The sequence below is a fragment of the Saccopteryx leptura genome, chromosome 7, assembly GCF_036850995.1.
Source record: "Saccopteryx leptura isolate mSacLep1 chromosome 7, mSacLep1_pri_phased_curated, whole genome shotgun sequence".
Classification (NCBI taxonomy): Eukaryota; Metazoa; Chordata; class Mammalia; order Chiroptera; family Emballonuridae; genus Saccopteryx; species Saccopteryx leptura.
In genome coordinates, this window is record NC_089509.1 from 63,581,308 (window position 1) to 63,599,103 (window position 17,796).

Below are 17,796 nucleotides of genomic sequence, written 5' to 3' on the forward strand. Positions count from 1 at the left end.
CAGGCAAGCCCAGGGTTTTTGAACCAGTGACCTCAGCGTTCCAGGTCAATGCTTTATCCACTGTGCCACCACAGGTTAGGCATTTATTTTGTAAGTTGCTTATTGATACTGTGTACTCATTTTCTTCAATAATACATAGACTATTTTTAACTTATTTGTCCGAAAACCATTCTGAAAATTTGTTGGATTTTTACCTAATCATTTCTGATTTACAAATCAGAAACTATTTTTGAGTGACCTCCCTCCACCCCCAACAGTCTACTTATTTTCTTACCTGTGTAAAACATATCTCATAAATATATCATCTTTCCCTTTCTTTAACTCAGTCACTGGGTCTCCCTCTTCTTCCTAATTTTGACCTGATCATAATTAACATTTTATTTTTTTTTCACTCCTTCCTACTAAGTAAGCAGATTAAATTAGTTAAAAGAGGGAATAAAACAAGATTTTTAAAAAAAATTCTAAGCATCTAGAACAGTGTTTAACCTGAATAATAGTGTTTCATAAATATTGTTAAATAAGTGGAAGAATTAACCTATTAAAATATGATCATTGCTTATTTTTCCTTTGCTTTAGTTTTTGCCACATGGATAACTTGAGTCTAAATTTGATTTAAAGAAATGTGCTAAAGGTGTTCTTAAGATGATGAATATACCTAATCCAAAAAGAATTTTAGGTTGATTTGTCTCTCTTTTAAAGTTTATAAAATTTATTTTTAGTCTGAAAATTACTAAGAGAATTAGAATTCAGAACATTTATAACCTAACTCAATATTTTAAAAGTGTTGTTTTATGTAAATATTTGGATGTGTGTACACACACAACATTCACTGACAGATGTCTAGAATTTACATCATGCATTGTATTAAACAGGTGGTTCATATAAAAATGGTAACACCTAGAGGTATAATAGAAAAAAGCTGTCAAGGACCTCGTATGTCAACAGGCCCTGATATCCATCACTTCATCATGGGATCTGAAGGTAAATATAACTGCAAATTTATTATGAAAAAATACAGGTTAGTAACTTAGTTTTGTGAAAATCTGTGATATCAGATCTTTGAAAGAAAGATGTATATTTAAAGAATAGTGATTTTTTAAAAAGTTTGATTACTTTAATACTTCATAAAGTTTTTATTATAAGAACATCTTATTAAACTTCTTACATTTTCCCTTTTTTCATAGTTTTGGAGATAGCTTGGTCTTCGCGGTTTTGTTGGATTTTTCTTTTAGAGTTTTTAATACTGTTAAGAAAAGTAGCTGTTAGGGTATAAAATAGCTTGCTTTAACTTTTATATTATAATATTCTTTAATGTTTAAATAATTAGGAGGAAAGCACTGATAAAGTATTTTATTGCCTTGTCTTTTTATAATTAAGTTTTTTTTTGCTTATTGCCTTGTCTTTTTATAATTTATTTATTTTTGCTATTTGCTTTGTTTAAAAAGTGGAATTTAAAATTTTGTTTATTCATATAGTGTTAAAACTTAGGTTGGTCTTTTATTTTTTTTTTTACTACTTAAGTGGTATCTTTTGCTTGGCTACTTGATGCTATGTGAATTAGAATGTAGTTCTTTATTTTATTCCAAACATTTAATTCTGTACCAATCAGAAAAAAACTATAATCTTTCTTCTGTTTTACAAAATAACTGTTATGTAGGCACTGTGAACTGAATGTGAACATGAGCTTATTTTTTAATTCTTAGAATGGTAGAGAAGGATACTCCTTAAATTCAGAAGATAAAACAAAGTTTCTAAATTAGCAAGGGAACTCATTACTAACTTCAGAAGGTGATATAAGCTGAAAAAAAAAGATAAATTTTGGAAACATTTAGCTATATGCATGGATAAAAAGCAATTTATAATAAACTAGGTAAATCTCACCTTTGATGCTAACGTCAGAGAGGGACAATGAACTGTCTCTTAGGACATGCTACGGGTTAGCTACTAAGTTATGATTAGTAGAATAGTTCAGATCTTTCCTATGACAACCAGTGACAAACCTTTGTTAAGATATCTCCCTATTTACTCTCTTTTTTTATTTTTAATATATAACTGTATATTTAAATTGATTGGGGTGACATTGGCTAATAAAATTTTATAGGTTTCAGGTGTGTCTAGAATTTAAAATTCTAGGACACATTATCTGTATATTGCATTGTGTGCCCTCCACCCAAAGTCAGATCATTTTCTGTCACCAGATAGTTGACCCCCTTTACCTTTATTACCACGCCAGCCCCCTTCTCTGTTAACCACCTCTGTTGTTGCCTGTGTCGGAGTTCTTGTTTTTCTTGTCTGTTCTTCTTTTCTGATTGATATACTCTTCCAGAAGAACAGTTTTAATGAGAAAGATAGACTTAAATTTCTTTAAATAATGCAGTTCTTTAATACTGTTTTGGAATTTTTTGTACTATTGCATCATCTAAAAGTTAACTAAAAGAATATAACTTTTTGCTATCAGATATCAAATTAATAACAATTAGGTATTAAAACTGGTATTTACTAACTGTACTATTCAAATATATAGTTGGAGTCAACTTTATAAATATATTTTTAGGTAATCACTTCAGGCTTTTTTTTTTTTTTTTTTTTTAAATTTTTTTACAGAGACAGAGAGAGAGAGAGAGAGATAGATAGGGACAGACAGGAATGGAGAGAGATGAGAAGCACCAATCAGCAGTTTTTTGTTGTGAGACCTTAGTTGTTCATTGATTGTTTTCTCATATGTACCTTGACCGCGGGCCTTCAGCAGACAGAGAAACCCCTTGCTCGAGCCAGGGGTTACTCGGTGGTGAGCTTTTTTTTATTATTTTTATTTTTTTACTCAAGCCAGATGAGCCCGCGCTCAAGCTGGCGACCTCGGGGGGTCTGGAACCTGGATCCTTCCGCATCCCAGTCCGATGCTCTGTCCACTGTGCCACCGCTTGGTCAGGCACTTAAGGCATTTTTTGAATCTTCACTTATTAGCATTTTTAAAATTCTAGCTACTGTGCTGGCACATTCAGGACACAGGTAAATACAGACCATTATACTACAGTATGATAAGTTCTATGATAGAAGTAAACACTGGAAAAATATACACACATTAAATGGGTATTAAGAAGACTTCGCTAAGAGAGGTCATGTCTAAAAGTAGCCCTTGAGGGTTGATAAGAAGAAAATAATTGCTGACAGGGTTGAGGGAATAGGCGGGAGGGAATTGCCCTGTAGAAAAAGAACTGCATGTGGGCAGGCTTAGAAGTGGGGAAGAACCACGTCTGCTTTATGAAGCTGTCAGTTTTTCATTGTAATGGGAACGTAAGGTTTAATTGTAGGGTGGAGTGGGCAGCAGGTCTCTGGGCAGGATGGTAATGGAGATATAGGGTGGTTAGAAAGATAATATGGTCTTTATGCCTTTTAAAATAGTTTGGGTTTTATCTTAAAAGTTGGACTGCCCTGGCTGGTTGGCTCAGTGGTAAAGCGTCGGCCTGGCGTGCTGAAGTCCCGGGTTCGATTCCCGGCCAGGGCACACAGGAGAGGCGCCCATCACTTCACTCCTCCCCATCTCCTTCCTCTCTGTCTCTCTCTTCCCCTCCCGCAGCCGAGGCTCCATTGGAGCAAAGATGGCCCGGGCGCTGGGGATGGCTCCTTGGCCTCTGCCCCAGGCACTAGAGTGGCTCTGGTCGCGGCAGAGCGACGCCCCGGAGGGGCAGAGCATCGCCCCCTGGTGGACAGAGCGTCGCCCCTGGTGGGCGTGCCGGGTGGATCCCTGTCGGGCGCATGCGGGAGTCTGTCTGTCTCTCCCCATTTCCAGCTTCAGAAAAATACAAAAAAAAAAAAAAAAAGGTTGGACTGCTTCCCTCTAGTTAATTATTGAATAAATTTAAGGAAGACAAACTCATTGTTATAATAAATATGCAAATAAATATGATTCATAAAAACATTTTCTAAGGTAAATTACCATATTTAAATGAGATTTTATTATAAATATACATGCAGAGTGTCATGATTTAAGAACATGATGAAATTGGTCAGATATAATTTCATTCCTGGTTTTCACCACTTACTGCTTCTGTGACTTTGTGTAAATTAGGTAATTTTCTATGCCCAGTTTCCTCAGCTATAATATGGGGATAATAAAGTAATCATCTTCGTAAGCTTTTTGTGAGAATTAAATGAGATTATGCTAAACCATTCAAAAGCATGTATTAAGTACTCAGTAGATGTTAAACTTATCACTAATGCTGTGGCTATTTATTATTTTGGCATTAATGATCTTTACAACTGTATTTATGGTCCCCAATCCCCATTTCTGAATGCATATGGATATAGAGTCATCTTAGCATGGACCAGGAGACAGCATGATTGAGGAAGTAATTTTATGTGAAATCATATTCTTTTATAAAATGTATTTTTATCTGCTATTTTGAACTATCTAAGTTTGAACTAGCCTCCTGCCTTAAATGTGAATCAGAAATTTTGCCTTAAGCTTTAAAAATATTTTCTTTTGCTGCAGTTAAATTATTTGAGGACAGTCTTGAAAGCATTACCATTAAAAAGCCTATTTTCTTCTCTCCTACTAAGTTCCACATGGGACTAACCACGTTTAATGTTTGTCTGCTTTCTGTTACGAATTTTTCATAATTTTTTTAACAAGCAGCTTCTCATTTGAAATGCTCTAACATGATTAATATAATGAAAACTAGAACATAACAGTCAAAGCATTTGAAATGCTTTGCATTCTTTTTCTATGTATGGCGTTTTCTAGTAACTTGTAATGATCTGCCCTTCTATTTGAAAAATGGTTAACAGCACATTTAAAAAAAAAACACCTATGACCACCTTTTAGCCTTTTCTGTAGAACAAAATAGATGAAATACTTACTATCGGTTCTTTTTTGTAGTTTTTGAGTCATCTTTTGGTTAAATAAAGCTCATCCTTTAGTGAATTCCTCAGAAGAAGCACAATTGTATAGCCCGTGAATTCTGGAATGTTCTAAACTGATTTTCTATGGCCTTGATACTTGGGAGGATAGCTTGAGTGGATGAGCTATCCTTAGGGTATGCTTTCTTTCCTTGTTTTTTGAAAATGCTGTTCTACCATTGGTTTGGTTTTGTATGTTGTTTTAAAGAAATCTGATGCCAGCTTTCCTGCCTGTATAGTTGGTTTCCTCTTTTTGACTGGAGGTCCTGGGAATTTGTTGTTTATTGTTAACTGCTTTTATTTTATTTTTTAAGTTTTATTTATTGATTGATTTGAGAGAGAGAGAGAAACATTGATTTGTTGTTCCACTTATGTATATGCATTCATCGGTTGATTCTTATATATGTCTGACCAGGGATCAAACTGCAACCTTGGTGTATCGGGACAACGCTCTAACCAACTGAGCTACCTGGCCACAGCCAAAATTTACTGCTTTACAACTCAGAGGTTATTGTACTGTGTCAGTTTAATCTGGTACCCATATACAAAGAAAGGGTTCTTTGTATATGTTGAGATCTTACTTTATTTGTAGAATATATTTTTTGGATTGTAATGTTTTAGGGAGTTGTATTAGGGTTTTCTTCCTGTTTTAATTTTTTTTGGGGGGGACACCAATTATACATATATCTGATTTCTTGTTTTTCATTTTTTTTTATTTAGAAAATTAAATGTAACAGGGTGACATTGATTAATAAGAGTACTAGGTTTCAGTTTTTTATGATTTACGCTACTTATTTCACTCAGTATAATGTTCCCAAGGTCCATCCATGTTGTCATAAATGGCAATAGGTCATCATTTCTTATTGCTGAGTAGTATTCCATTGTATATATGTACCACATCTTCTTTATCCAATTCTTTCAACCACTGTTTCTCTGACCTTGTTTCTCTACTTTTTATTTCATTTTCATTCTCTTGGTTATTTTTCTACTTTTCTTCAGTGACCTTTATTAAGTTTTCATTAGAATCTGTTCTTTGTTTTCTTTTGGATACCTTATAACTTAGCCTTTATTTTTTAATGTTTTGTTGTTGTTGTTCTATTTCATTCCTGAGTTTGGTCATCTCTTATTTCTTGTCCACTTATGTTTTTAGTGTTTATATTTCTGACCTAGTACTTTTTCATATTCCCAAATGCTTGTGTGACAATATTTAATTCAGATGAAATGTGTTGCAGTTTTTTTAGGATCATGGTAGTTTTGGGGAAAGGGAACTTTTCACCTGCAGAAAAACATTTGTTCACATATTCTGACTTTTAGCAGTAGTTCTTTTTTGTTCGTTTTTTTCCGCAAGGATTTGGTCTGCTTTTCTGTTCCTAGTTATTACTTGGAAAGAATTCCTAGTTTGAGAGTGGGGTTGTTTTTTTTGGGGGGGGTTGCCACTTGATCCTCCTTTGTGCTCCATGTTTTATAGATGGTGGTGGTTTTGTTGGGAGAAGGCATGGCATGTCTTGTCTCTTTCATTTCTGTGGGATCTGAAATATTTCATTTTTTATTTTATTCTTTCGCTGCTTTCTCTAAATAGGATGCTCCCCTGAAGATACTCCCCTTGCTTATTCAAGGCTGCTGTTTCTGGTTCCTTCCATTTTCATACCCCTCCACATACGCAAGGCTACGGATTACCAAGCCCTTTATATTTTGGCATTTCTGTTGTACTTTTTCCCTTCTGGGATGATTTTGTGCTTCTTCCAAGTCCTCTGCTATTCTCTATTCTTTCTTACACAGTCTTTTAAGCTTTCTCTTCCTTTCTTCTCTTCAAGCTTGTAGCTACTGGAAGTCTGTAGATTAAAGTCTGTTGGAATTTTTCTTTTTTAATCTCTACTTACAGGTAGTTTGAAGGTTTTAGTGTTTTCTGTAATACTAACAGTGTATGCAGTTCCTGTGTAGTTTTGTTTTCCCTGTTGAGTTTTATGTTTTTGGAGAAAAGTAGAGAAGATTCAGAATCAAATGACTTCTATTCTTAGTCCTAAAGTCACCTAAAAGTATATTTTCAAATTCTGAAAGATTTTATTTACTTCAAGCAAATACTTGTATTTTATATTAACTACCAATTGGAGCATTTAATTTTCTTGAGAACAATCATATTTGAAAATTATAAAATTTAACATATTTTTATTAAAACAAAAAAAGTAAATGGCATATTAGCCTTTATTTGGTCATAATGGCATGGAGTTATTTGTAAAAAGTTATATTAAATGGATATAAAATATTGGTATAATGTACATATAATCAAGTGATCTGTAATTTCTTATCAAGTGATAGGTAATTAGGTGTTTTATATCACTCCCCTGACATAATATTCTCAGAGCAAAAGATTCAACAAATATAAAACCCAACACAAGTGAGCCTTTTGCTGAAGTGACTTTAGATACATCCATTTGTAATTGGCTTAATTTGAATTTAAGTCTTAATGGAAGACGCCCTCTATCAGTCTTCATTTTGGACCTGGATATATTTTGGGTTCACAGTGGAACCTCCCTGCATAACACATAGCTGGATAGACAGATTTGTTCTGGTCATTTCATTAACCTTGCCATTATGTAAAGTCTCATTTTTCTAATTTTTTTATTTATTTTTTATTTTTTTTATTTTTTTGTATTTTTCTGAAGCTGGAAACGGAGAGGCAGTCAGATAGACTCCCGCATGCGCCCGACCGGGATCCACCCGGCACGCCCACCAGGGGCGACGCTCTGCCCACCAGGGGGCGATGCTCTGCCGCGACCAGAGCCACTCTAGCGCCTGGGGCAGAGGCCAAGGAGCCATCCCCAGCGCCCGGGCCATCTTTGCTCCAATGGAGCCTTGGCTGCGGGAGGGGAAGAGAGAGACAGAGAGGAAGGAGAGGGGGAGGGGTGGAGAAGCAGATGGGCGCCTCTCCTGTGTGCCCTGGCCAGGAATCGAACCCCGGACTTCCGCACGCCAGGCCGACGCTCTACCACTGAGCCAACCGGCCAGGGCTTAATTTTTTTTTTAAGCTCACAATTTTATGCTGGGTTTTACTACTTTAAAATGTCAACTATACATATTAAGCAGTTTGGATTACAGAAATTTAAGGCATGGTCACTTTTTACCAATACCTTAGAATTTTAATATAGAATTAAAATTTTAAAAAGTGTTTGTTAATGTAAAGGTATATATTTTTTTAATTAATCTTTTAAATAAATAATTACATGTACACAATTAAAATATGTACACACATGTACAAAATTTAAAAGGTACTGAAGGATATATCAGGGAAAATCTGCCTCCTATTCCTGTCTTTCAGGCATTGCCCTTGCCTGTAGTAAACACAATTGCCATATGGAAGCGTATCCTGTACTTTGTCTTTTCACTTTGTTGATGGTTTCTTTTGTCGTGCAGAAGCTTTTTAGTTTGATGTAGTACCACTTGCTTGTTTTCATTTTGTCACTTGTGCTTTAGGTGTTTTCCAAAAGAGTCATTACTAAGATTCATGTCAAGTAGCTTTTTAAAAAATTTTTCTTTTAGGACTTTCATGTTCTACATTTAAGTCTTTAATTCATTTTGTGTTAATTTTTGTGAGTGGTATAATATAGGGGTAAAGGTTCATTCTTCTAACATGTGAATATCCAGTTTTCCCAGCACCACTTATTAAAGACTGTGTGTTCTTCATTGAGTGTTCTTGGCTCCCTTGTTAAATATTAGTTTACCATATATACTTGTGTTTATTTCTGGCCTCTTTACTCTGTTCCATTGGTCCATTTGTCTGTTTTTATGCCAATACTACATTGTTTTGATTACTATAGCTTTATAGTATAGCTGGAAATCAACAGGTGTGAAAGCTCCAATTCAGAATTTCTTTGGCTGTTCAGGGTCTTTTGTGGTTCCCATCTCTGTAAATTTTAGGAGTGTATTTTTATTTCTGTAAAAAAAGGCCATTGGAATCTTGGTAAGGATTGTGTTGAAACTATAATTGGCTTTTGCTAGTATTGACATTTGAACAATATTAATTCTTCCAATCCATGATCATGGGATACTTTTCTATTTACTGTGTTTATGTCTTCTTTGATTTCTTTTATCTATGTCTTGTAGATTTCAGATTAGGGCTCTTTCTTCTCCCTGGTTGAATTTATTCCTAAGCATTTTATTGTTTTTGATGCTGTTGTAAATAGGATCAATTTTTTTCCCCATAAAATTCTTTGTTAGTACATAAAAACATTATTGATTTTTGGATGTTGATTTTGTATTTTGTAAATATGCTGAATTCATTGATTAGTTTTAAGAACTTTTTTGTTGAGTCTAGGATTTTCTATTATAAAATCATGTCCCAGAGACAGTTTTACTTCTTCCTTTCTAATTCTGATGCCTTTTTTTTTTCTTGCCTGATTGCTATAGCTAGAACTTCCAGTATCTCCACTGGTTTCCAATTTATATCCAGGCAAACTAGCTGGCCTAAAGTTTTGCTTATATCTTTTTTAAGTTTACCTGTGTCTTCCCAATTACCTTCTGCCACATTCTCTGCTATTTTACAGGGTTTTATTACATAGGCGCAATCAGTTAAATCATTGAACTTTTACCTGCTTTTTTGCAAATAAAGTAATTTTCTTTGGAAAGAGATTAGGAGCTGTTTTATGGCTTGTTTCTCCCCTCAGGCAAATATGTGAGCCATGGCTCTGGTGATGTGCAGGGAGGGGGAAACAATGGCATGCTTTTCTTTGAGGACCCCCCCCCCCTTCCCGCTTAGGAGCTGCGTGCTGGTGGGGGAAGGAGGAGGGAAAGCAGGTCTCCTTGGTTTGCTTTTGCTGGTAAGATACCAGCCCTTTACAAGCCAAGATAAAGGTCATTGGCATCCCAGTATTAGCCTACCACCCGAAGTAGAGCCTTTGTCCCACCAGTTAAAGTTGAGTGCAAGAAGTTAGTCTTCCCCTCCCACCTTTTGGCTGCACTCACCTGAAACTTAGCCTCAGTCAAAGGTAGCTGAGGGCTGAGTGTTACTTGGAAATAGGATAAAAGATTATCCTGATATTAAGAAAGTCTTCATGTCCATATCCAAGATGAAGGAAAATATTTGTCTACACAATAACTTGTACACATGTATATATTGTAGCATTATTCAAAGCAACCAAAAAGTGGAACCCTGTGGAACTTTGAGCTGTACTTCCTGGCATCTGGAGAGGAAAGACAGTCTGGACATTGAATTAGTCACCAGTGGCCAATGGCTTAAGCAATCATTCCTATGTAATGAAACCTTCATAAAAATTCCTACAATGTCAGTTTCAGAGAGTTTTCAGGTTGGTGAATGCATGGAGGTGCTGGGAGGTGGTTGTATCTGGAGGGGGCATGGAAACCCTATACCCTTTTCCCCATATTTTACCCTAGGAATTTCTTCCATCTGGCTGTTTCTCAGTTGTGTCCTTTACAGTAAACTGATAAACTAGTAAAAAGAAAAGTGGAAGCCCCAGTGTCTATCACATGATGAGTGGATAAACAAAGTGAGTTATTCCATACAAGGAAATAATACTCAGCAATTAAAAAGAAATGAAGTACTTAATACATATGATAACATAATTGAACCTTGAAAACATTATTTAAGAGAAAGAAACCAGAAGCAAAAGACCATATGTTTTAAGATTCTGTTTATATGCAATGTCCAAAATGGGAAAATTTAAAGAGACAAAAAATGGATTGGTGGTTGTCCAGGCCTGAGGTGTGTGTGTGGGAGGGAAATGGAGAATGACTGTTTCATGGGTTTCTTTTATGAGGTAATGAAAGTATTCTAAACTTAGATTTTGGTGATAGTTTCATATATCTGTGAATATGCTAAAAACCATTGAATTTTATACTTTAAATGGGTGAATTTTATGGTCTGTGAATTATATTTCAATACAGTTGCTAAAAATAAAAGAAAGTCTAGTCACTTTTATCTTTTAAAATATACAAAATACATCATTTTTTATTCAAATATTAATTGGGCCCAACTTGCAGAGTTTTGTGATTTTACAAGTCATAATAGGGCCATATTTGATATCTATCTTACAATGAGATCTTCTGTAGTGATGAACATATTGTGGCTAATGTAATGTAATTTATTTATTATGGACTTAGTAGTTTTAATCTTGTATTATATATTATCATTTTATTTTGAGTATATTATAAATTTATTGTAAGCTTTGATTTTTTCGTGATACTTTCATTTCTAGTGTTGTAATTAAGTTCTGTAATTTCAAAGATTTCATTTTTTGTTTTTTTTTATGATTTCCAAATGATTTACTAATAGTATTAATAACAATTTATACTGTTTGCACATCATAAACCACTGATTTGAAAAGGTTGGCCTGTGAACACAATTGTTTTTAGCCATGTTTCTTCAAATATTTTAGTATAGATGTTTATGTAGTTATATTTAACTTGTTTATTTTTGCTCCGTTTTGTCCTCCACTCCTACATGTAATGAAGAAAAGAATATTTGTTTCATTGGTGGTCCTCTTGTGCTATATATTTATGATAAATTTTGTCTCTGAAATATGTTTTATTGTTTCATGCAAGGGCCTCTTCCTTGCCTTTGTCTTTATTTTGTATGAGTTCTAAGGGGGGAAAAGCAAGGTGTACGAGTTCCTCTAATTTCTTGTATCACCTTAAATTCTCATAGAAAGTTAAATTCTTTTACCCCAATAAATTGTTCTTGCTGCCTGACCTGTGGTGGCACAGTAGATAGAGCGTGGACCTGGGATGATGAGGACCCAGGTTCGAAACCCTAAGATTACCAGCTTGAGCACAGGTTCACCAGCTTGAGCATGGGGTCACTAGCTTGAAGCCCAGGGTTGCTGGCTTGAGCCCAAGGTTGCTGGTTTGAGCAAGGGATCACTGGCTCAACTGGAGGCCTCTGGTCAAGGCATATATGAGCAACAATCAGTGAACAACTAAAGTGCTACAACTACTAGTTGATGCTTCTCATCTCTCTCCCTTCCAGTCTCTGTCTCTCTCACTGAAAAATAAATAAATAATAAATTGTTCTCACAGTAACAGTAGGCACAAATATTAAAATGTACTTTTGTATGAATGCATATAAGATATAAAAATCTGTTGCTTTTCCAATATTTCTTTTAGTAAGTTGTAATACTTCTAAAACTACTTAAAAGTAACCTTCTTAGAGAAGGGTTACCTTAAAAATGTTTTAAAATATTTAGATATAACCAATAAAAATGTATTCTAAAATCTTTCTTAGAAATTATAAATTTGCTTACTAGAAAAACTTGAATGGCCATTATTCCCACAGAATATGGATTAAATAGATTTAAATATGAATAATTGAATAAATTAATTTAATAAAATAGACTTAAATATGATTTAGAAAATTGGCATGTGATATATTGGATTATTCCCCCTTCTTTTTCAGGAACTCTTGGTGTGATAACAGAAGCTACAATAAAAATCAGACCAGTCCCTGAATATCAAAAGTATGGCTCAGTAGCTTTCCCTAATTTTGAACAAGGAGTAGCCTGTTTAAGAGAAATTGCAAAACAGGTAATAAAGAAAACCAAACCCACTCATATATTTTTAAAGTCTACTGCATAATTGACTTTGTTATGTCACATATACTCTTCATATTTATTGTGTTATATTTGTCATTTTACCCAGTCCTATATGAAAAGATACTGTTGTAAAATCATCCCTTTAAGTGTAGTTGCTATTTTTTTTTTTTTTTTGGTTGAAAGAGTACTGTACAATTTTAAGCCAAGGTAAGATACATACTTGGGTTGATGGCTTTGAATGACTTTGCCTTTTATTTAATGTTATGTTTTCTTAAGTTATTTTTGAGTAAGATGTTTTGTGATGAATTGAAGCAACATTTAATTTTTCTTAAATTAAGACATTTATTTAAATTAAAATAAATGGCTGAATCTCAATGGCCCAAAAATTTAGAGGTCATATATAGGTAGTCAAACTTTATCAAGTCCTAGAATGTGCTGCTACCATGCACTACTTTGTTTTATAATATTATAGCTTTAATTAAGTAATATAATATAGTATAGCATAATATAATATCTTTATAAGTAAAAGAATTTTCATTTTCCCTTTTCCTTCTTAAAAAAGGGGATATATTTTCAAATATTTTTAAAAGACAAGATAATGCAAAGTATTTTTATTTCTGTATTTAGTTCTGTTTATCAGTGTGGAAATTCTTGCATTTCTTTAGGCATTTGGTTCATTCTTTGAACTACAATGATTTGTGAAAATTTCTTTTTTCAACATTTCCTAACAGTGGTAAGTTAAGGGACCATACCTAAGCCTCTTCTTGCTTTCTCCAAACTCCTGGAGTTCTTGAATACTTCAGCTGTACTAGACTAGATTAGAATCTGAGGGCAAAGGAGCTTTCTAACATGACCTGTCATATGTTATCTTCCAGTTTCCAGAGCAGAGTGGAGGGAAGATCTGATGAGGCAAAGGAATTTTATCTAGCAAGCACTCTCTATTTATTGTAGACTTTGTAAATTACTGAAATGGAATGTAGTGGAGAGTTCTTTCTTCCCACCATCCCAAGAGAACCATATATTAATATTTTAAAGAAATTTAAAATAAGCAAAAAAAAAAATTATAGCTACCCACATATTTACCATTTTCAGCGCTCTTTATTCCATATACTCAGCTTTGCTTTCTGGGACACTCATTCTTTATGACAGTTTTCCACTTTTAGGAAGTCCAGCTAGCTATATGGACTTATCTAATTTAACAGTTGACTTTATAATTTTTAAATAGCTTCAGTTACTTATCAGTTAGAGTCCTTCTCCCATCAAGAATTAGCCATAGGCTCCTTAATATTGATTGTCTTACTGTTGGGTGCAGAGGAGAGTTTAAAAAGAAAGATAGTCCTAGAATGAAAACATTCTTAAACTTGTAGCAGGATATTTTGGAGAGGTTAAAATGTAAGTGAATGTTAACAGAATCCTTATGGAAGGGCTCCTAATTCACTAGAACTTTGGGGATATATAGTAAAATATTATGTTTCCCAAAATAGTGAGATGGTAATAATATTTAAAAGGATGATTGAGTAAAGGAGGAGTGAAGATAAGTTTTAGGAGTAAATATATGAGCACCGAGCAGTCAAGTTCAAATGTGTTCTGATACTTGTGGCCAAGGAGAGTAACTTCAGGTTTAAGATACCCCAAGTATTGAGAAATAAAAGAATTTCTTGGAGAGCATATGGTTTTACCTACGAGTTAATACCTAGAAAAATGGGAAGCTAAACAAAACGAAACATTTTCCATAAATAGATTGTAGTTTTTTACTGATTGCAGATCTTGCTTAATGAGTGACTTTTTATTGCAGTATTATTATTTTGTATTGTAATTTATCCTTTGTTACTTTTATTTTTACATAAAAATAAAAGCTTTTTGTCAAGGTTGACTATTCCTCCTCAAAAACGTTATTATTAAAGATATAATTCAGATTATCTCTCATTTAATTTTGAAATGATATCTTTTTAATTAACTATTATTGCCTCCATATTTTATAGCAAAATGAACATAAATGCCAAATTAAACTAAAAAATAATTATAGAATTTATAAAACTAGTCTGATTTGTATGTATTTTCAACAAAAGATCTTAATAAGATCACATTCAGTCTCGTGGCCAGCTCTGCCCCTGCACAGTGTCTCCAGACTGGAATGTAGATTTAGTGTTGGTCTCAGATCTTTGGAGTACAGGTGGACATACATACTTTCTGCATTCCTGAGTATTCCATCTGCTTTTCCACATTGCACACTCCCATGTAAATTATATCTAAGTATTATTGATGAGAAATAATGTACAAGTGTATCAGAATCTTTATTTTTCTTTTAAGTGAGAGAAGAGGAGCTAGTGAGACTGACTCCCTCATGCACCCCCACTGGGATCCACCCTACACCCCCCATCTTGGGCCCATGCTTGAATCAACTCAGAACTATTTTAGCACCTGAAGCTGATGCGCTTGGACCAATAGAGCCACTGGCTGCAAGAGGGAAAGAGGGAGAATAGGGGGAGAGGAAAGGGGAGAGAAGCCAATAGTCACTTCTCTTGTGTGCCCTGACCAGGGATCAAACCTGGAACGTTCATACACCAGGCCAACACTCCATCCACTGAGCTAAATGGCCAAGGCCTCAAAATCATTTTTTTAGGACAATATTTCTGAATTTAAAATCTTAAGTTTATAATTTGATTACAGTAGAAATGTTGGATTTAAACATAAATAATTGGTACAATCCGTTGTAACTTTTGCTACAATTGAATCTGTCCTGATAGAAAGTAACAGAAAAGAACGTCTGCTAATGAAAAGCAGGGGATGAAACTTTCCTTCATCTTTGCATGAGCCAGTAAAAATTGTCCCTTAAGTTGTTTTAAAAAATTACTTGAATATTTACACAGTGACCATAATCTAAATTCACTACACAAAAAAACTATATTGAATAATCTTGGAATAAATAAAGGTGATAATTGATAGAAAGTGCCACCCTGTGGTTAAAAAGCTCCTTTCTAATCTGTATTTTCAATGATTAGATTTATTTGTACTTAATAATAGATCATTTTTAGGGACAAATACCATGTGACTAGGTTTGTCTAACTTGAAACTGATTAAAAAGCCTAAATAGATATTTTATTCTCCAATATTGCTCTTATAAATGAAACAATTGAGTTATTTCACTCTTTAGGGAACCTACGTGTTTTGCTCCTATTGTAATGTACACGTAAAGAGGCATTATTGTTTACCTTCCATGGAAATGGGTAAATACTAGCATTATGGTTTTCTGACATTTACATATTAGTTTATAGAATGTACAAATCTCATGTCAGGAATGTTAACTGTATGTGCTTTCCTGCTTTGTTAACAGTATTCTCAGGCAGAAAAATTGAGAAAATTACCAGGTTTTGGAACTAGTTGTTCAATTTGCAATATGGATTTTCAGCAGATAGCAGAGGAATTAAGATCCATTAAAATAGACAGTACATGTTTTATGACTGTGCCAAATTCCTGATTGAATAATGAATTGGCTGCTTGTAATTCCTCACTGTCATTTCATAGCATGTCTATTTTTTGCAGTAATTTCAGACTCATGTTGCTTTTGAAATGGGAAACTGTATTTTGGATGAGTATCTTTGAAAAGGAGTATACATGATTGTTCACAAATAGCAAAGTGGGCTCTGTGTATTTTCATCACTGTTCTTACTGAAGGAAATAAATTGAGCAACCTTATACTGACAATGGAAGGATTCTACTAAGGTCTCTCATCTGATCTTTGTTCATGTGAGGAATTGTTCTCTTTCAATACTTCACAACCTTGTGAAGATCTAGAAAGGAAGATTTAGCGGAAGATTAATGTGATTCTGTCTCATAAGTGGCAGTCCAGTATAATCTCCACCTTAATTCAGTAGATGGGTAAGTGACTTTTAAGATTTTCTCAAAAAGGTTATTTCCCACTGAAGCCTCTACAAAGCGAGGAAATTGTGTTTTTTAATCACAAGATCAGTGTCAGATATAATATTTTATTTCTCTTTTATTGTTTGTTTTTAAATGACTTGAAGGGAAAACAGTGTTAAAACAAGCTCAAAAGCAATTTTTAAGTTTGGGGTTTTTTTCTCCCCGCAATCAAAACTTATGAGTTAGTTATACCCTATGGTATTGAGAGATAAATATTTGTTCCATCAAGAGGAAATGCTGCCTGTATGTGTGGCATAGATTAGTATACATTCCTCCAAAAATTGTCTTTCTCAGTATGAGAGCTGGGTTTTAGAATTATAGACTAAAAGGCAGCTTTTTTTTTTTTTTTTTTTTTTTTTTTTTTTTTTTTTTTTTTTTTACTATTTTTGACAAGGAATGGCCCTTTCTATCTACCATCACTTTTATTTTAAACAATTTTGCAGATAGGGTGTTGTTTTTTTCTAGTGAGTATAGACCATAATTTGGGAAGAGATACATAGTTTATGTTTAACTCCTCAGATGTTATACCTCAATTCTTAATTGTTCTGTTTTCACTTGATTTATCCTGGAGAGGTTTAAATAAATTGAGAGGAATTAGGTATAGCACTTATACTATAAAACAATTAAGACTTCTTTATATTCAGTGGTAATCAATTCTTGAAAATAATTTGTTACATGTAGAAAATGGAATTGTTCTTTTAAATCATGTTGTTGTCTTTTTTTAAGTATATTTTTTTCTCTTTCTGAAGCAGAAAGACTAGCCTAGCCAGATGTTTGGTTAATTGAATTTACTGTGTGATCCAGCTAAATATGTTAAACTTGAGGATAGTTATTAGACATGCTGTTGACCAGTAGCTACTCAGACAAGTCATTACACCTTTACTAAACTGAAATGTAAAATCATGACTAGGAGATTGTTTGGCATTAAATTTTGGCCCTTCCCATAATATAAGTGGAGGGGAATATCTAATCTATAATATGTAATATTTCATTCTTGAAAATCAAAAAATTATTCTCATTTTTAAAAAGTTTTTGTTAGAATATAGACAGCTAGTTGTAAGCCATTATGTCATTTCAGATAGCACCAGTTATACCAGTAGCCTTAAATGTATGATTTCATCTGTGGTATCAATTTTATTAGTCAGAAGAATTAATTTTGCCTAAACTTTAAGCTTTTATATCTAGAAATTTGCAATTTAATAAAATTGTCTTTCTTCACATATCCCTATTTGAACTTTTGTTTTATTTTATTATGTCTTTTATGTGACATAGTGTGGTCTTAACTTTACATTCAACACGGTACAATGGATATTATGTGACTTAAATAGACATGGTTCCTGTCTTCTAATAATCACTAAGGATGTTGCCTATTATGTTAAAATTTTTAGTGTTTAAATTTGTGTACAACTAGGTACAAGGGGTTTGGTTTTGAGGC

The 17,796-nt window shown here is 33.8% G+C and overlaps 1 protein-coding gene across 1 annotated transcript in view; it reads left to right on the plus strand.

The window, feature by feature from the left end:
• Positions 1-17,796, plus strand: part of AGPS (alkylglycerone phosphate synthase) — a 139,966-nt gene that overhangs the window by 59,634 nt on the left and 62,536 nt on the right. Inside the window, exons 10-11 of the mRNA XM_066346540.1 lie at positions 873-981; positions 12,305-12,432. Of these exons, the coding sequence (XP_066202637.1) occupies positions 873-981; positions 12,305-12,432 (237 nt within the window). The remainder of the gene's footprint in view (positions 1-872; positions 982-12,304; positions 12,433-17,796) is intronic.